This window comes from Phasianus colchicus, chromosome 6 (assembly GCF_987193195.1).
Source record: "Phasianus colchicus chromosome 6, bPhaCol1.hap1.1, whole genome shotgun sequence".
Classification (NCBI taxonomy): domain Eukaryota; kingdom Metazoa; phylum Chordata; class Aves; order Galliformes; family Phasianidae; genus Phasianus; species Phasianus colchicus.
In genome coordinates, this window is record NC_143441.1 from 25,591,330 (window position 1) to 25,612,400 (window position 21,071).

General features: G+C 36.0%; 1 protein-coding gene across 1 annotated transcript in view; it reads left to right on the plus strand.

The window, feature by feature from the left end:
* The window catches only part of MEOX2 (mesenchyme homeobox 2), a 52,753-nt gene that overhangs the window by 17,942 nt on the left and 13,740 nt on the right, over positions 1-21,071 (plus strand). The window contains exon 2 of the mRNA XM_031590051.2: positions 20,781-20,953. Coding sequence (XP_031445911.1) covers positions 20,781-20,953 — 173 coding nt within the window. The remainder of the gene's footprint in view (positions 1-20,780; positions 20,954-21,071) is intronic.

Sequence of the window (21,071 nt, forward strand, 5' to 3'; positions counted from 1 at the left end):
CAGAGAAGGAGACTCCACAACCTCCCTGGGCAGCCTGTTCCAGTGCTCCGTCACCCTCACCGTAAAGAAGTTCTTGCGCACATTGGTGCGGAACTTCCTATGCTCCAGGAACTTCCATGTCAGATGTTATTTTGTCAGACCACCCCTCTGCTGCCATCTGTTGCATGGCAACAGAATGTATTTGTGGTGAGAAGGTTCAGCCTCTACTGCCATACTACCAACATCTGCCTCTGACATCATACTAAAATAGGAGGCATTACTTTCAGAGCAGCCATCATATATGGGATGATTTTATGCTTACACTGCAAAGTTCATAACACATGGATTATCATGACATACATAACTGCAAGACCAGGTTAATCATTATCAAACATAGCATCTAGTCTGCTTTCTTATAGTGAAAATTATTGTCTCTTAATAAGTTTATATAACTTCTTTATAAATGTTTTGTGTGCAAACAGTAAAAGCACCATTTGAACTTCCATTTTTTTATGGGTGTGTTAAACTTCATTCAAAAGGTCCTTTGGACTTCATTCTTATATTACAAGTGCAAATTTAGAAATAATAACTAAAACGAGAGGACTGCAAATGGTCCTCAAAGGCATTTTTAATAAACAATCCACTGTGCTACTCTGCTCTTCAAATGCAGAGAAGATAGGTGGCTTTGAAAGAAGGTGTTGGAAAGAAATCAAAATGTTGAATTTACAACTCTGATGTAGACTTTGTGTACAAATTTGAAAGAATTTTGCATGGAAGTACCCAAGCAGTCCACTGTACTGAAAGTTAGCACATACAGGCCAGCAAAATGTTCTTGTCATGTATACTGTCCCTTTTGAGAAGCAAATATATTATTTTGCACAGATCACCCTGACTATACACCTTATACACCTTACACGAGTCCCTGTGTAGATCCACTTGTTTCATTCCCTTCAGAGTCCCCTCAGAGTGGTTACTAATCGCTGGGTGAAAGAGCAGTCAAGTTATTTTTGAGTATGTTTGGGACCTGGAGCAATGAAGAGCATTTTTTATTTTCTGATTTTTAAGTAGGGACATTTTTATCATTTTGTTGATTTTTTTTTTTTTTTTTTTTTTGAGCCAATTATCGGCAGATGTGCTTTAGCAAACCATATGTATAGAGGTGATGTACAGATATATTTCTCTGCCTCAAAAATATTCCAGCTTCTTTCCAAATGCTGTGTTTGTTTGGCTGATGCACGACCTCAGCCAGACATTTTTATGAAATTGAATCCAGATCAAATGGAACTGCCTGCTAACTGATTGGGTCTCAATGCCTGCCTTGATCGATGTTCCTCACCCTTATAGAAAATGAGTAGTTGTCAGGTTATCTGGGATTTTCTACATAGGTTCCTAAATGTTATCCATAAATCTATTTTACCTTCTTTGACAGATGCAAATACCACATCCTGCTAGAGTTTAAAGACTATAGAAACATAAGTTTAGTAGCATCTTGCTCTAGAATATTTTACTTATTTATTTTTCACATTGAGACTGTGCAGTTCTCTGAGTAAGTAAGTCCTCATGCATTGCCAATGAACCAGCTGCTGAAAACCCTATGCCTTCCCTTCTTGTTGGACTGAGTTTGATCAGTCATATTGTCCAATTTATCTTGGCTCCCATCAAAGTTTCATATCAATTTTCCTGTTTTATTGCTCCAGTGTAAAATTCTCTGCCGTCTCATTCCATAACACTAGGAGCTATTATGAATTGCCATATTGTGAATTGTCTCTCCAAGATCTAGAGACTCATATCCTGAGACTGAACTGGAAGAGATTGGACACCCAAGTTTTTCTTGCATGTCGCTGACTGACTCATTGCCAGGAGATATTGAAATCTGGCTTCTTTTGCTGTATTTTTCAAGTCTAAATGTAAGCCATTAATATACCTGGATATTTTTCAGTACAGTTGTTATTACATTTCTGTACAGAGCTCTAGGAAATTGTGTGAAGGGTGCTATGTAAAAGTACAGATTAGAGTGGAGTGGATTAAATAGGACTGGATTTCTGGAATGCACATCATCCCTTTACTATGAGTTCTCATAGTGGTTAGAGCCAGCCTGTACTGCATGAAAATTTTTTTGTGATGTCCATTTAACCAATAAATCTGTCATCACTGACTGGTCTCCATTTCCTCTGAAATAAACAAATCACTATTAGGTTCTTTGAAGCAGCAGACTGCCAGGAAACACAAAAGTCACTTTTGCTTCATCCACGGAGATAAAGTAGTTAGTAAGTGGAAATGAGCTGCAACTGAAGGAGCCTCAGTGTTCTCACACCTGCTAGAGAGTACAGTAGATTTCCACACAGCGGGAATTCAAACAAACCTCAGATCACTGTTTTCAGTGAAAGTGAGCTTACTTAGCCAAGAAATGAATTGCAGGCCCTTGGAAACTACTTAAAGAAAGCCAGTTTCACAGGGACGTAGGAAATTTGAAAACAGAGTCCAGGATGTCTGTGACATCCGTGGAGTCAGCTGCTGCTTGCCCTGTGCCATGCTTCTGATCTCCACACTTCTCCAAGTCCCATTTTAAATCAGATACTCCTCTCCCTGCTGCTCCTGGTGTTTCATGCCATGGAGTACTTCTCTGTGCCTTTACTTCCTTTACCACCAAGTGTTTTCACATGTAACTTTGCTTTTTCTTTATACTTGAGCCGGTTTTTATTTCATCACAGTCTCTGTTTCCCAACAATCTGTGCTCTAAGTCTTCTCTTTTACCTTTTCTTCAGTGTGAAAAATTAGTCTTGATGAGTTAGAAAGTCTTTAATTCATTTTTGTTGATCTCTGCTGAAATATTTCCATTGCTCTAACAGTTTTTGGAAGTTGAGTTTGTGACAGGCTATCATGGTTGTTGGGAAGACAAAAAAAAAATCTTGTTGCTAGGTTATGTGAGTCATTTTTAGGTTGTTAATGAGGATATTTTAGTTTTTTATAAAAATTGAAGTTAAAGTTTGCAGTTATTTTCAGTAAAGCAACATTAAGCTTTATTCATTATAAAAGCTGACTTTTGATTGTACAGATGCCTGCAAATATGAAAAATACTGGAATCTGCTAAAGGTAGCAAATCTCATGAGAAAAACAATCAATAATAGAAGAAAAGTTATTTTCTTTTTGGGAAAGGGAAGGGGGAAAATTTAATGATTCTTCATTAGAAATGGACCCCTGGCCCAGCAAAATCTAATAATAATTTTTAAATAGGGCAGTATTACAGCATTGTTTATAAGAAATTGTCGGAAAAAACCTTTCAAATAACTTTATTCATTCCCTTATTTATGCTTTTTTTCTAAATCATTTGATGCTTTTTAAGAGTTTAACATTAGTAATTTTTCCTTTTTGGAAAGCAGTGTTGTTACAGTCTCACTGAAAATTCTGTCTCAGATGTGGATCCTCAGCAAGTAATATTTTTGCCTCTAGTCATATAAATAAAATATATATTATATTCCTATCTGCATTTTTAAATGACTTATTTTCAGACATGCTGACATTTCACTGTACTTTTATTGATAGCAAATTTAATATTTTGCATTTTGAATACACGATAAGGTAGAAACTACTCTTGTAATTACTGCAGGCATAAACATAGACTGTATCCTGTCCAAATGCTTATTCTAACCTCTGTGTTTGGATTACCATCTGATACTTTGTGTATATAATAAGTTTTATAAGTTAAGATGAATGTTATTAAAACAACAACAACAACAAAAGCTGTTTTTACTAGCAGTGAGTTAAAGGGATGTTCCTGTATCTGTCCCGTTTCGGCCATGGACTTGGCAATTGTAGACTCCCAGTGCAGTGCTGAAGTGTCTTGGTCTTCCTTGATGGGAAGATACAGGAAGGGAAGTGGAGGGAAATGGACAGAAAGACAATCTTGTTGAAACCATAGCAATGTACTCTGCCACACACAGTCCTGAGACAAGAGCTTACCCCACCATGTTTCCTGTGAGAGTGGGATGGAGATGTCCTTCTTCCTTTCTTATTTTCTGCATTAGTAACTGATTGCAAAATTGATGGTGAGGTAAAAAAAAAATCCCATGGTAAAATGGCATAAAACCAAACCAGAAGGAGTATGGCACTTGCTATGGTGCCAGATGCCAGATCTGATTTGGAAAACTTCTAGAATAACTTCAGTTGACTGCCAGTATTTACTGCCTTTCATTTAATCCCACATGCTTCTGTCAATAATAGAATGAGAAGAAAGGCCTGTAGCTGCCTGCCATACGTGTGATAGTTCAATTCCTACAAAATATACTATTTGTTTATAAAACTGAGGTTAGTTTCCAAATTACATTTGCCAAAATAGTCTGAAATGAATCCATACACTCTCTCAAAAAGTGCTTAGAGATAATTTTGCAAATGTGATTTTAGCAGCTTCAAGTTGTTAAAAGGACCAGTTGTTGAAATGGTACAACTGTTTAGCTCCTGATATATCACAGACATAATCTCATCATTACGAATAATTAACAAAATGGTCAGAGGAATCAGAGACAATAGGACAGACTATAAAAGCTGAATTTGCTGAGAATACTGTATTACAAAGCTATCTGGTGGGAATTAAAAGAATAATTATTAATTAATTAAAAGGATAAAGGATGTTTTTACATTTTACTGAGTATATATGGGATCCCTTTCACAGTTCATACATGTGGTATCTCCAGAACTGTAAAAATGGAGTGAAGACATGGATTTGTTTTCTGGATAAAAAAATAATAGGGATATTTGAAAAATTTTATATAATCCTGGGACTCAAAACATTGAAACTTCTGCCTCTGACTTGATAGCTTGTTTTGTAAAAGTCAAATGCTCGAAACTTTCCTGTTTGCAGTATAAAGCTGATCAGCAAGATATTCTTTTCTGAGACTGAATCCACAAACGTGAGTTTGGAATGACGTGGGCAAGCTCCAGGTTAGTATTATGAAATTTCAGGGGCTGTTCAGAGCAAAGGCTGTAGCCAGTTCTTCAATGCTGCTTTATTATTTTTAGTTATGTGTTGAGTATTTTTTGTGTGTGCTGAACTAAAATAGTAAATAGTATTTATTATGATTTTTGAGCTGCCTTAAAAAAAACTGAAGATGACTTATTCATGAATTCTGTATATTCATTTTCATAAAAGAATAAATTTCTTCCAGTATGCACTGCACAGCTTTTGTTTATGCTTATTTAATCAAAGTACTCTGAATCACTCCTTGTAAGCCATGAGTGCTGAAGCCATGCATTTCTTATGCAGATGGAGATTCAGTCTTGCTAGGAAAAAATGTTCTGGCTCCGCATTTGCTAGCGTCTTACACTCTTCTATTTTGTAATTGTTTCAGTGGAACACAACTGTATTAAAAAAGTAGCATCTTGGAGGGAAAAAGTTGCTGGGTTTCTAAAGCTATTTCTGTGGAGGGCTGGAAACAGCTGTAGAGACCTTGAGGTGGACTCTTTCCTTCAAGGGAGAACCAGTGCACAGAGCAGAGAGGGAAAGTAATATGTCATGTGAATCTTCATGCTAAGCAGACTCCTTGTGTGTTTATATATCAGCTCAAACTTTTTTTCAGGACGTGTGACTTAGTAAGTGCATATGCACTACATCAGTTAGCAAATTCTGCTCATCGTTGCCTGCTTTGTTTCGGGTAAGACAGGGCATAATCTTCATCATCTGGAGTGAGAGTTAGAAACAGTGAGAATCAAGGCAAGTGAATACACAGAGGCTAGTCAGTGACAAGGGCATCTGCCTTCACGTCTTAACATCAGGAGTTGGGGGGGTGAAGCGGAAGGCATTTAGAAAGAAGGAAGCATTTCAGACAAGTACTTTGGTCCTGTCTAGAGTCAGCTAAGCTTTGTCCAAGTGATGATTTGTACCGGATATAATATTACCATCTCTACATTTTTCTTCATATTGATTTAAAGTAAATGAGGAGCTGAACATCATTTTTGGCATCTCAACATTATTGCCTTTCAGGTTCCTAAACTACTTTTGTAGAAATATTGAATGCTTTGAGTAAGGAGGGGTAGAGATATCCCAGGATATTGTATTCAAAATGATTCACAAGGTTTTGGGTCTGAGAGGAGGATCTCTGTGTAATAACCAGTTGAAAATGGGATAGATAAATTTGATGGTCAATATTAGCACAAGCTGTAGAGAAATAGCTAATCCAGAACAGCCTTTCAGGTCACTGAAATTCATTCTCCTTAGGAAAAAAAAAATGGATACAAAGGCAGTAGCACTTTCTACCACTTCTTTATTTTCACATACACATTGCTGAGTGTTGCAAAACAACTTATTGTTCATATCCTGTGTGAGTGTTTCATGGGATCATTATGTGTAAACAGGTTTTCAGAAATGGATTTGAGTCAGTGACTTTGTGTACTCTTTTACCAGGTTTAAAAACTGGATATGGCTCCCCTAAACATCTTATGTGTGGAAAGGGTATTTCAAAACATCTAAGTATGCTTAGGAAGATGGCAATCTAAATACCAATAAGTGATTTTGTCTTTGGGTAACCTGATGTAAGTGTCGCAAAAATAAATGTCTGTTTTTAACAGCTCTCTTAGTGATAAATTGTTATCTTGCTTGTGCAATGATGATTCTGTAATTTCAGAAATTGCTTCCAGTCTGAAACTAGTTTTTGGATGATTGTGGCTTGTATTCATACTTTGTAAATGTAATTCTGGGTGCTCAGGTGAGATGTCTATGAGTAAGGATGTCTTAATCTGATTAAATAATTCAGTTATAAATCAAATAGCTCATATCCACTTTGCAATTTGTCATGTAGCTGATTTATACCCACTAAAACTCATATTTTCAGATATTGAAGCATCTGAATTGCTGTGTAGCTCAATGGATCTGAGTATCTCTTGACAGCTCACATGAGAAGTTGGCTCGCCTTCTCATGAAGGCCTATAAAGTTTAAGAACTCTACATATTATTGTTCCATGTTGTTTTTGTCCTTTTCTTCTTTATTTAGACCCTAGCACTTTTCTTCCTCAGCCTTTTGCTGAAAATGAGTCTGAGGACAGTTCACAGTTTGTTTTTTTCTTATCATTCTTTCAATTACCACAGCCTTTGAGACAAATTATACTCGTGAGGTTTTTGTTTGTTTGTTTGTTTGTTTTTGCATAAGCATACTGTAAGGAATTTCAGAATTGTTCCAGTTAAGAAGACTACTTTGAATGAGAGAAACAAGCCATGTTGTCATGTTGTACCTCAGTGAGAAGAGACCTGAACATTCTCCTATCACCCTGTCTGCATACCTTTGGCTGGATCACGTACAGTCTGATTCCTTATCCTCCTTTTTGTCCAGATCTGTTATTTAAAATGCAAAAATTTGAGTATGCTGTTTATATGAAAAGCAATATGCAATTTATGTAAATTTGGCAAGTTCCTGTCAGACCTTATTTGAATAGGGATTGAAGTCTTGTTCAAGAAAAGAACTGCTGTTTACAGTTAAATAAATCAGAAGACTAAGTTGAAGGTTATAGCAACAGTGACTTTTTTGCTCAGTCTTGCCTTAAAACCTGCTTTGGTGTAATACCAATGATAGTGATTGCTGATATGCAGTGAACAATGCATTTATTTTTCAATGTCACAAAGAAGTGAGGTGCAGTGAATTTGATGCATTATTTGCTCTTGGGAACATAGGCTTTCCTTTGTAAGAATGCAGGGTCTTCTAGAATAAGAAGGGCCCTTTAAGTAACATCGCTACAATAATACTGAAGAATTGTGTTGAAAGCTTCTCTGACATTATCCATTTTGCATTCATGTTTTCCTTCAAGGAAAAAGCTCCTAGGCTCTCCAAATTGTTTGAAGCATGTAAGTGTCATCTTAGGGAATTAGCCTACCTGCCCAAGATAGGTATTCTTCAGTGGTCGATTAAAGTTTAGCCTTTTCCAAGTAGGAAAAGAAGGAACCATTATAAAAATGTATGCATTTACTTATTACCTTTGAAAATTTAGTAAGGTCAAGTATTAGTGCCCTGATAGTGTTCCTTTTCTGAGAGCAAACGAAGAATTTAGGCAGGAGTACACAGACAGAAATAGGCTTCAATTATCTCAGATCAAGTTAAAGCAAAATAAATGAAAACAAATCAGAATTAGTTCTTATCTGATTAAAAGGCCATCCACACAAGTAATCCTGTTTGCCTTGCATGCTACTATACATGTGAATTAGTGCTCATTAATATGTTGAAGGATACTGGGTAATCTGAATTTCTTATCTAATCACCATTGATGCAATCCAAAAAGGAAAGACCAGTGATTATTTTAATGTTTGCAGCTTTGCTGTAACTACTCATTTTGCCAACAAAACGGAAGGCTGAATTGTGTGAGAGTTAACTGCAAAACAAGTTTTATCCTTTGAAGGGCTTGAAGGGCTTATGTCATGAAAGTGAATGAAGAGAGAAGGGGCTGGTATTGAGATTTTGTATAGAGACTAGATCAACTTGAAAGAGGTGAAATCTGTGGAACCGGAAGTAGAAGGAACCATTAAAAAAACTGGTTTATGTATACATTTTTATTGATATGACTTAAAAGCTAAGGGAACTAAAATGAGAACATCCTGTTATAATTTCTTGACTGTGACATTTTCTTCTTTAGCTTTGGGTCTGGATAAGCAGCTGAGTGCCAGAACACCAAATGAGCAAAAGATTTAAATCCCAAAATAGAATAGTTAGATGAGGTAAACAGTGAGGTCTTTTATGATGATGGTAGACCAAAGTCTGCTTTGGAAATAAGGTAAAAAAATAAGTTGGAGATAAACTTTAAAGGGAAATCACAACAAAAGTGATATACTGAGATACTCTGGTGAGTTAGGTAAAACAAATGATAAGCTTCCTCCACCCCTCTATTTTTTTTTTTTTTTATTTCCGTTCTGCATTTTAAGGCATGAGAAGATACAGATTTCCTGCTTTTAAAAAGAAAGTGAAAATATATGGGAATAGGAAGGCACTAAATTGTGTTTAGATAAAGCTTAGTGTTCAGCTAAATGCACAGATGCATAAACACTTTTTATGCCTAAACCACTGTTTATACAGCAATGAGGATTTTCCATCAGTTTCTTCAATTAAACAGTAGCTGTCTCTTTGCTCTTTAATGGAAACAAGGCAGTACTGCATAAAAACATCACATACATCAAAATGTTATGCTTTTTTATCTTTTATATGAGCGTAACATAGTCATAATCCTAATAGACCAACATTTTAAAGTCTTTCCTTTTGAATTCTGCCTCAGATTTGTGAATTGATTCCAATTTTTTTAAAGAAAGCTAGCATTTTGGATGATGGCACAAGTCAATATCCAGTTTTTGTTTTTGTTTAGAAAGTTGGAGAAAGCTTGTTTATGACCAGGAACATCTGCCAAGTGCTGTGACACCACCATAAATTATTTACTCAGATCCATGTTTACATCTGCAGAAGAAACTGTTGCTCTATGTCTCAGTGCCCCAAAGGCCTGTAAATTCCCTGGAAAACATTGCAACAGTGTAAAAAAAAAAAACAAAAAACCAACAGTGCAGTTACTCAGCAAGTACCATTTTTATAGGACTGTGCTGTAGCAGAGCATGCTCAGTCTGGCATCTAAATTAAATGCAAGCCTCTAGTGACATTTATTCTACTTAGTGGAGTCACTAGGGACCACAGAAAGGAAAGGAGATGCAAGGCACCCTAGTTGGATGTCGTAAGCAGTCAGGCAGCAAGCAGACATGTCCTAAAAGTGCTTTGTTACTGAGTAGCTTCCACCAGAATAGCAGGTAGCAGAGGGAATGAGGTTATTCATCACTTAACTTTCCAACCTCTTCATGACACTGTGTCACACTATGGACAATTGAGACTGCAAGTTCAGTTTTTGTTTTAGATCAATAGAAATTCTAATCTGATCACAAGGATGGCTGTGCTGTCCCTCAGTCAAAGGCTTCGCCTTTGTCTCAAAATCCTGTGCAGGAATGTGAGAGGCCCATATTCTGGAGGCTATCAATGGATAAAAGAGTCTGGAAAATCTCCTTTCTTAGCACTAAGCTATGCAATTTTAAAGTAAGATACTTTAGATAAAAATAATATAATGACCAATTATCTTATTTAATTGAGCGGAAACTCAGTGACTGAGTAGTTTAAAATTAGATGGAATGAAGTTTTATGTTGAGTAGAATAACACCCCAGAACTCATGTTGAACTGCTATAACTCATTTTGTTGGAAAGCTGCAGGCCTTTATTCCACTTCTTAATATATCCTTTGAATTTGTGCCATTTCAGAGCTGCTTCATACTCTTTTTTCCAAGCTGCCAAAACAGAATTTAGGAGGCTTTTTTTTGAGGTTCAGAGGAGGGTTTTTTTACCTTTCCATCCTCACCCCATTAGCAGTGGCAAATACGACACATGCTGTTGCATAAAGCCCAGACTTCTAGTTGCTGCTAACTGGGATATATGCTCGAATGTCAAAATCCCAGAATGTGGGGACTGATGTAGCTTGTTTTACTGAAGAATTAAATAACCTTTGTATTTCGTTTTACAAGTTAAAGGACTGAGGAAGAAGTTATACTTACTCAGCCAGTATCTTCAATTATAATGAATGTTTCTTAACTTACCCCAGTAGAGATAGGTATTTAAAATGAACTTTGTTTAAAAGAGTAAAACAAACACTGTCTAGGATTGTAAAACTTATATAGGATTTACTATGCTTTGACATGCACTGTCAGACTATTTCACTAGCACATTACCAAAAGAGCCTTTCCTCTCCAGCTTAGATGCAGTAAGTTGTATGAGATGAATGATGAAAGAGTCAGGACATACTATTTAACATTTGTGTGCCAAATGGCCTCTCTTATTTTGGAAAATAATAGTTTCTACTTTTGTGTTAGTATGATGATCACAGAAAGACTTTCCATTATTGAAAAGGAGTTGGAATTGAAGCTGGGGACAAATTGACCTTTTGGTTTGATTAACACACTGTGAACTTGTGGTCTAATAATTAGACCACAATAATCTCCTCTCCTCTCCTCTCCTCTCCTCTCCTCTCCTCTCCTCTCCTCTCCTCTCCTCTCCTCTCCTCTCCTCTCCTCTCCTCTCCTCTCCTCTCCTCTCCTCTCCTCTCCTCTCCTCTCCTCTCCTCTCCTCTCCTCTCCTCTCCTCTCCTCTCCTCTCCTCTCCTCTCCTCTCCTCTCCTCTCCTCTCCTCTCCTCTCCTCTCCTCTCCTCTCCTCTCCTCTCCTCTCCTCTCCTCTCCTCTCCTCTCCTCTCCTCTCCTCTCCTCTCCTCTCCTCTCCTCTCCTCTCCTCTCCTCTCCTCTCCTCTCCTCTCCTCTCCTCTCCTCTCCTCTCCTCTCCTCTCCTCTCCCCTCCCCTCCCCTCCCCTCCCCTCCCCTCCCCTCCCCTCCCCTCCCCTCCCCTCCCCTCCCCTCCCCTCCCCTCCCCTCCCCTCCCCTCCCCTCCCCTCCCCTCCCCTCCCCTCCCCTCCCCTCCCCTCCCCTCCCCGAAAACTTGTAAGACAAAAACTACTGATAGTCAGGACTTTAAAAATAGTCATTGGAAGGTTTTCTGCCTAACACTAATGGATAGTAATATTGTGAGAAATGAAAAATGTCATGGTTGGCCTGAAAATCAGTAGTATAATTTAATTATTATTTTTTTTATTTTTATTTTTTAACCCTTATTATTTTAGTTTCCCCTGAAAGACAGGTAATTCCATTTAATTGCATGTGGGAAAGTACTTTCCACTGTTTTTCCATTTTTATAGTTAGTGTTATACTTCAGAACAATGTTGTAAAGTAAGCTATGAAATAGTAGAATACACCCATAACAGTATCCTTAGTTGGTATAAGAGTGTATGTGTTTTTCTCTCCTTAAAAATGTCTGGATATCTACTAAGGTATGTTATAGGCACAGCTGGGACTGTTGACTTCATTTTAATGCTTTCTTAGGGATTTACAAAATGTGTCACTAAAACATATGTGGGCATATGCATTTACACAGAAATCTCTGATGTTTCTTAAATAACCAGACAGGGGTTACATTTGTGCCTCATACTGGATGCTCTTATGCTACATAAACTGAGCCTTGTCCACCAGCAACATCAAGTAACTCAGAGAATGGCTGCATGCAATTCCTCGTGAGGACTAGGATGTTTACCCAGATTGAGATGGATAGTGATTTGTGATCTTGCAGTTCTGTGAACTGTTGTAGATACTGCAGTGTCTGGTTAAGTGTTCCGGAAGGACAGTGTTTTAAAAGGGAAAAAAACACTTGAGGCAGAAGAAAAGGAAAAAAAATATGCTAACATAGGATTAAGTAGAAATATTGGATATTAGATTTGCTCCAGACACTTTCTTTCTGTCACATGCTCAACATATATAAATTTTTCATTACATCATTAAGGAGTCCTTGAGAAATCTGTTCCATGATGAATGGAAAAAAAAAAATACAGCGAGTGTCACACACATGGAAGGACTGCACTGAAAAATACTACTGTGAAATGGCTTCCTTTTTCATATAGCAGTAAAATAACTCTTGGAAAGAATTAAAGTAGAATTGTTGTTATCCATTTATAGTTTCATAGAATCATAGAATCATTAAGGTTGGAAAAGGCCTCTAAGATGATCTAGTATAACTGTCTGCCTACCACCAATATTGCCCAAAATATTTTCCTTTGTGTAACTGTATCCTGAAGATCTACTTTGGAATGGGTGGGTGAAGCAATACAGAGCCTTAAAGGAACTCCAACTGTATTAAAATTCTGTACGTTTTTCTACTTTTATTACTAACTGTAGGAAACTAAAAGCCTGGATTCTTTGGCTTATGTGAAAGATTTTTTATTTTTGTTGCTATTCAGAAACTCATACATTCAAAATAAAATTTTCAAAAAAGCAAACTTATACAATTTTGACTTTAAGTTTTGCATATGTATTTTGAGAAAATCTATACATAGGAGCCTAAGAAAATAACTTTATATAATCAACTTAAGACTTCTCATGATCATACACAAAGCAAGCTGGGACATACAATGGGATCAAAATCAGCTCTGACATGGAGATAGAGAACCAGTTCCACTGAAATTCTTATCTTGCATCAGCCTTTATCCCAATGTAACCTGGGGAGGAATTTGTCCTATACTTACAAGTTATTCTAGATGACACACTCACTTCTGTATCATTTGTTCCAGTGAAGGTACATGTTGCATCACAGTGTCGTCTATTACAAGACTACCAGTATTACTATAGATATCTAATTTGTGAGAAGTGGAGGTAATGATATTATTTCTATATAACTTCTATATATTTAAGGAGGAAAGAGCATCAGACTTTATGCTCAGTGAAGTCTGGAAATTGCATCTTGATTTCAGCAAAGTTTGGATAAGGTGACTGTAGTCACTACATGTAGAAAAGTCTCTTTGCCTATGGATAAAACACAACAATGATTTTTAATTGGATGACACTTGGAAATTCATAGTGAAGATTTATTGTAGTGGTATCTGAAAAGTGAATAACTAAAATCTTTATAAGGAATAACTAAGTTTACACCATCTCAGTGAAGGTGTTAATCACAGATGTCAAGAATATTATCTTGAATGTCCAAATTTCTAAGCAACAGAATCAATAGCAAGAGCCAATTGCCATTTGGGAAGCAGACATACTAGTCTTGTAGTGGAATTTCCTGCTTTAAATGCAAAAGACTATCAAGGTAAATTTGAAAACATGTAAAACTAATGACCATTTATATAAAGAAATTAATTTAGAAACCAGAGTTCTAAAATGCATTGCTCAATATATGTTTCCTTTCCAAATGTACTTTGGATTTTTAATAGTAAGAGTGTCTGCCTATCTTTGTAGAGAATAAATACAATATAACTATTTCATGAGATTTCAATTCCAAACAGTACATGCAGGACATATACTGGTATAATTTCCATGTATATGTCTTAATGGCTGGTCACTGCAACATATTTTTCCATTCACTAGCCTTACCTACGCTATTGCTGCTGTCAGTGTCTTCAAGCTAAATTTTTTTTTTTTTTCTCACAATGAAATTCATACACTATGGGGCAACTCAAACTATATTTTAACAAAGAGATATGTTATACACATACTTGTAAGAAAGCAACCCTGCAAAAAGCTCACCAGTTGTATTATATTATTATCTGATTATATTATATTATTATGTATTATATATTGTATTATATACTATATATTATATATTATATTATATATCACATATTATTATATTATTATATTGCTATATTCTTTATTGTTTAAGTATTTTAATGGTTTTTGTTTTGTTTTGTTTTTTCCAGACAGAAATCACAGATGTTTCTTTGTTAAACATGAATCCCAGAATATTGTTAGCTCCTCCAGCATTTTTAAGGGCATGGAGCTTTCCCTGCTTTGTAAAGCTAAAATGAAAACTATAACTCAGTGTTTTTGGGAGATAAGATCTGCTGAGAGGTGATTATCTGAATAAGTTCTCTGTGATATATATTCTTTTGCCTTAAGCAAGCACCTCCATCCACTTTGTAGTGCTTTAGATATTTCATATATTTCATGTATTTCATTTACAGGAAAAACTCTGTTTTCCTAAGAATTTTTATACAATAAAAATTGTATAAATAAAAATACAATAAAAATTGTTGTTACATATTGGGTTAGAATGAATTAACTCAATAAACAAACAAAAATGTGCTTTCATTAGAATGAAAAGATTTCATGTCATTTTGACATCAGACTTGTGCTACTGGGCCATTTGTACAGGCAGTATTGCGAATTATGGAATTGAAGATGCTGTTCCAATTTTCAGAGGCGATTCTTTAAACACATTTAGTGAATTGTAGCCACAGATTGACCAACTGACAATGTTTAGTGATTTGGAATTGCATTTTTAACTGAAGAAAATTTTCAAGGGATGCTGGAAAGCAATGAGCAAAGTTTTAAATGCTGAGTGACTTTAGATATGAAGTCTAAGGAACTTTGAGTTGAAAATTTAGAAAAATAAATATAATGGAAAAACTGCTTAGCATTTTCTATGAAATATAAAAAAAATGTTTGAAATTGACCATTTCTGGGTAAATCTTGTTCTCACATGTAGCTGCGGGCAAAAGAATAGGAACCATATGGAGGACTTTATGCCAACTTGTATCTGTGTGAACTATTTCATTTTGCCAGAAAATACAGTTAACTATAAAGTATCAGAAACAATCAGGTCAGGCAATTCAGCTATATACCAGCATGTACTTTATACCATTAAAAACATATATATATATTTCCTGTTTATTAACATCCCTTTGCAAATGTAGCAGTACAAAATTGCTTCTTTATTAGTGTATCTCAGATAAGTGATATTTTTCTAGATTATTGCTCAGACACTAAAGCAGTTTTTCCTGAGTTCATACTGCAGATATCTTGAAGGTTATGAAAAAAGGCTTTGGCATTGAGTCACATGCCATTGTTGTATCTTGTTGATGTTTAAGATCTCAAAAACGTTTGTTTACGTTAGTGATTTAAATGAATGTAGAGGACTTAAGTTTCAAATAAATGCTTTTAGGAGTATTGATCTACTCAGAAGTGAGAAGTTTTTTCACATTGATTTGTTTGTATAGATTATTTCATTTTAAATTAAAATATCACCTAGTATTTGTTTGTGGCAAATGCTTGAATATCATTTTTAGGAAGGTATGCAATTAAGAACATTTAATTTATCCATCTTTATAGTGACATAAATTTAGAAATAGGTTATTCATAATAGAGACATTCTGTGAAAAATGTTGGAAAATGTGAGAAAAAATTGAGAAACTGGTCATTGAATGACAATTCTAGAGGTGAAGTTCTGATGGCCTGAGTCACAGATTATTAATGTTTGTTGTCACTACTCTTTTTCTGAAAATTCTTATCTGAGATCCTACATTGCAGGTATTGACATAAAGTTAATTTCTTTTTAAGGACAGAAGGTTTTTGAACTATTATAAGAAAGAATAGCAGACACATTTTATATCTGATTTTGAGAATACTCAGAAGCAGATCTCTGTATCACAGATGTATTATTGATTGGTATTTTTTTTTTTTCCTATTCTGTGAGCAGGCCTGTTTTTTAATTTTTTATTTTATTTTATTCTTTTATTTTTTCTAAGCATGTATCAAAAGCAAAATTGCCAAAATGATCTATTGCACACTCTATGTGGATCTATTCCACTGCTGTGCTTGCTTGCTATGCTTTATCTCTCAGTGATGTTCAACAAAGGAAACAGGAACTCTGACAATACAGATGTTGGAATTAACACCAAGCATTTCTTAAGAGTACAGTAAGATTAACTTTGGAGGATGGAGACTAGCACAATTTGTAATTTATATATTTTTTAAATAATTTTTGAACTAATATTAAGATTAATAAAAATCTAAGCTTCTGAAATCCTTTTGTCTTTTATACAGTCATTTTAAACTAATGCCTTTTTAGGTGGTACTTTCTGCATTAGCTATCAACAAACATTTTTAATTACCAGGAGCCATCAAAGAGATGTTGGAAAATAGTAAGAACAATTATGAGAAAGTGGTATGACCTGCCCTCCTTGAAGCAGCATTTAACTGCCTACATTATGTGACATCCAAACAACAAAGGTTTGCAAAAAGAGACTGATAAGTTACTAATACCTGCATGTTAGCTGTGTCTTCTGAGAGATTGCCAGAATTCATCTGGGAGAAGGAAGAAAACAGACAACATAGATTGACATATTTTTCATCATGTGGTTTTTACCATCTGCATTTATTTTATGTGTTCCTTTTGAGAGGCTAGGACTGTAACTTAGATCCCCGTAGGCTTTGTTCTCAGACTCTACACCTACCATTTGGCATAAGATTTAGCCAGTAGAAGAAAACTAAGATTTTTGGGACATTTTTCTTTGCTTTAGTTGCAACAGCTGCAAAACAGATGTAAGCTGACATTAGTTCTGCCAAAAATCTCTTCCAAGTCTCCCACCCATTTTCCACCAAAGAAACTAGTCAGGTGATGCGAGCAGAGACCCAAATGTCAGGAAGAAATGGGAGCTCCCAGTCCTGGTTCAAAAGAGACTGTTAAAAAGATGCAATCAAAAAAACTCTATTTAGGGCTCTGAAAGGTAGAACAACAACTTAAGGTGATAACATTTCTAAAAATTAGTGTTCCTTGTAGCATGATGTCAGTGGAAAATAAAATGAACTACAGTGACACTATAGCAAAGAAAATCAAATGATGGCAAGAGTTCAAAACTGGCGTTCACCTAACTGACACCCACCTAAGTCTCTTTTTAGATAATTTTTTTAGTATCTCTGATGCATTAAACAAAATATCATTGTCTTACTAGCCAGAGCTAGCTAAAAGAGATTCTCAAAGGTGACAGTCCTGTTGCATGGACCTCAGTACTGAGAAAGAGGAAGTGATCTTTGTTTCAGGTTTCTGCATACCTCTCCAACTTTGAATCTAACATGTTTATTTTAGAGTATCTTGACTATTGCAGGTTTCTCTAGAAAGTATGGATTTTTACAAAAGTGTGATTCAGTAAAGATATCATCAACAATGTAGTTGACAACACTTGTGGTTTTTAAATGTGAGCTGAATTATAAAAATTCTTCGCATTTAAGGGATATCAAAGAGGGCAAATATGAACGCTGAACAACAGAAAGAATATATTAGCTCATGACTGAGCTCTTCCATGTATTTTATGATGTCTCAATGTGACAGCAGTGAGCTCGAAGAGCTAAACTTGCAGTTCTATTTCCTGAAGACGATTTTGTGGGCACCCAAAGCTATGAAGGCTGTTAGTGACTGTAGTGGCATTGACATTGAGTTTGTCTGTCAGGGTTTAAAGATACTGCAGACCAACACACTAGAAATAATACAGATATGAAAACTCTGTTGTTACATGAAAGGTAAGCAGGTATATTCTCTAATCAAAATACAAATATGTTGTTTGACCTGACTTTCCCATGAAGAATAAAGAACTCTAGTGGGCTGTGGCAACCCAGACAGGTGTGTGTGACAAAATGAGAAATGAGGGATTTGTTTGCAGAAGAAATTTCCAGCACATAGGCTAGGGTCTGCCTAGCAAGAAACATGGCAAATGCATTCAGTGGCATGCATCAAAAAGAAAAAAAGTAACCAAAACTTTGCCACTGTCTCAGTCTACTGATGAAATCACACTGCTGACAGAACTGCAGCTGCCAAGTATTTTCAACCTGGCATTTACTTAAAGGTAGCATCCAGCAATGACTGGAATGTCTGAATAATCAGATGTCCATGCATGCTTATATTCACACAGGGTCTTTGTGGGCTGTTGTTGCTAGCAGTGCTGAATTCTCTGTGCTGGCAAACATGAAGGATGAATGCTACTGTTGCAGTTACATTTCCTTACATCAGTATCCCAGGAACCTGAAATTTAGATCTTGATGTCATTTATAAATTGAGAACACAGAACTATGAGTGTGATCTTTGGGTATTAGCCCAAAGGATGACTTGGTTTATTAGGAAATTACTGGCTGAATATTAATTCTGGTTTCCTCTCAGAACCCTTCACTGGCAGAAAAAGAGTTTCAGTCACTTACAGAGATTACGATTCTCCTGAGAGATGCTTGAATGAGTACTTACCTTCAACTATTAACCACAGCAGAAGTTAATAGCCACTTAACAGCAAGTTCTATTGCTTTTTGCGGCTTTTGTCTTTATTTGCAACAATGAAATTTCAATGTTGACATTGTCATCTGTAGATGTATCGCTTTTATTTAAGGTGACATCCTTTAACATGGAAAATAGTAATCCATGAATCTTTGTTACAATTACTGACATGGGAATACTGCTTGGCTTGTGGCCTTACATGGGCACAGGTTTACTGAGGATGCTAAGAGGATTTTAGCAATGACTTGCATGAAATATATTCCTATGTCATTCTGTAGGTAAGCAACATGCACATCTACCTACTTTCAAACATATGAAACTGTTGGTATAAGGAACAGCAAGTCAGAATGCTAAATAAAATAATTCAGAGGTCTCTTTTCAGTATAAAGCTAAGATAAGAGCATAAGTATCTAAGGTCAGGTCATCTATATGGTATTTGGACCTATATAGGCCCATGATGAGGTGGCAGAAGAGGAAATTTTGGGGAATTAAAGCTATGTGCATATTGTTATAAGTGAAGAATCAAATTACATTGACAGTATAACTAACTAGTGTAAAAGAAAAATGAAATGATGACCTTGGCTTGATCTGTCAAGTTTTCTGTGCCAAGACTGGATAACAGACCTTGGTTCCATGCTGTACCTTATAGTGCAGTCTTTCCTAGAGAAGCCCAGCTGCTGCTAGAACATACCCACTCAGCCTCTTTGGTATATGCCCCCAATACACACATCAACAGTACACCACATGTTTGAAACAAAGTTCTGTGTCATGTCAGCACAAGTTAAGAGGTTCAGTGATTTGAAGCTATCAGCTTTGAAATATAAATTAATAACTCTAGCACTGAGTCAAGTATCAATAACTTCCTAGACTGAAAAAAAATCAAATTCTCTTCTACACAACAGAATAACTGATAAAAAGTAAAACCTTTACAAAATACCTTTGTACCTTTACAAAATGTAGATAGTTGCCTGTAGTTTTGAAACTAGACTCGCTGGCCAGTTGGACTATCTCAGGCATGTTGATGATTCATTTGACACAGAGTTCCAGGGAGTGATTTCTTATGGGCCTTTTCATTTGGATGTTGATGCAGGTTTCTATTTAAATAAGCAGCTGAAGTGTGAATTTATCTGTGACATTTTTAAGATGGTTCGTGAAGCCAGAATTTGACTAATGATACTCCTACTGTTCTCTTGCTAATTTTGGATTTATACGTGTTGTATCATTCCCAAACATATAAATGTCTGGTCCTGCTCTGTTTTTTTTCTTCACTCTCTCTCCTTTCTTTCTTTCTTTCTTTCTTTCTTTCTTTCTTTCTTTCTTTCTTTCTTTCTTTCTTTCTGTCTGTCTGTCTGTCTGTCTGTCTGTTTCTCCTCCCACTGTTTGATCTTTTTTTTGTTTAAACATTCCTTACTGATAGCCATAGAATTGCTATCACTGAGTCCAGTAGTTTGGCTCAGGACTGAATGTACCTCCTGCTGAGGAACCTGGAGGGTGGTTATCAAACTTTGAGTAAAGCTCCTCTGTTACCGTATATACTCCTTAGGTGATCAGCTGTAGCAGTAAGAAATTTCCTACGCTGATACCAGCTATGTCATAGCCTTCTTACCTACACATTGGCTTGAGTAGGAGAGGGTTCCCATTATCACATGGGACATGCTTGCTGTTTTCTTTCTGATGTTTGTTGAATTTCTTATGAATTGTCTGTTTCTTTTCGCTGAAAACATAAATCTTAAAGTGTATTCTTTAAAATACTTGAGCTCAAGTGAAATAATAGGAGAGAACAGTTCTTGAAGTATTACTCATTAAAACAATAATCAAAAGATATACATCCTGCAATGTTTGGATGCACTGAGAGTTGCCAAAAATGTGAAGAGTTGAAGCTCTGCAGAAATTCTACAGAGAACCATTACGGAAATGAAACACTGCAAGGTTTTAGAGCTAATGTTTGACATGCATGAATGGAAGTAGCAGCTCATATCTGCCACAGTTTCTGTTGTTTTCCTGATTTACAGGGAAGGATCTATGGGTATAAAGACAAGTGTGTGTTTCTCAAAGAAGAATTTTGAAGAATTTAACTTATGCAGAAGGCAGTGTTGTTAAATTTGAGGTTGTTTCCTATCTAGCTGTACAATTCCAACACTTCAATTTGTCTTTTTTTTTTTTTTTTTTTCCAGATTCCCAAGAAGGAAACTACAAGTCAGAGGTCAACAGTAAACCCAGGAAGGAAAGGACAGCTTTCACCAAGGAGCAAATCAGAGAGTTGGAAGCAGAATTTGCTCATCATAACTATTTGACCAGGCTGAGGCGATACGAGATAGCAGTAAACCTTGACCTCACTGAAAGACAGGTACTGATGCAAAACAATGAACTTCAAATGCTTGCTCATTATTTGCTATATTTAGTGGTTAGTACCTCTTCAAAGCAGAGCTCTTAAGTTATTTACAAATATATAAATATATCAGATT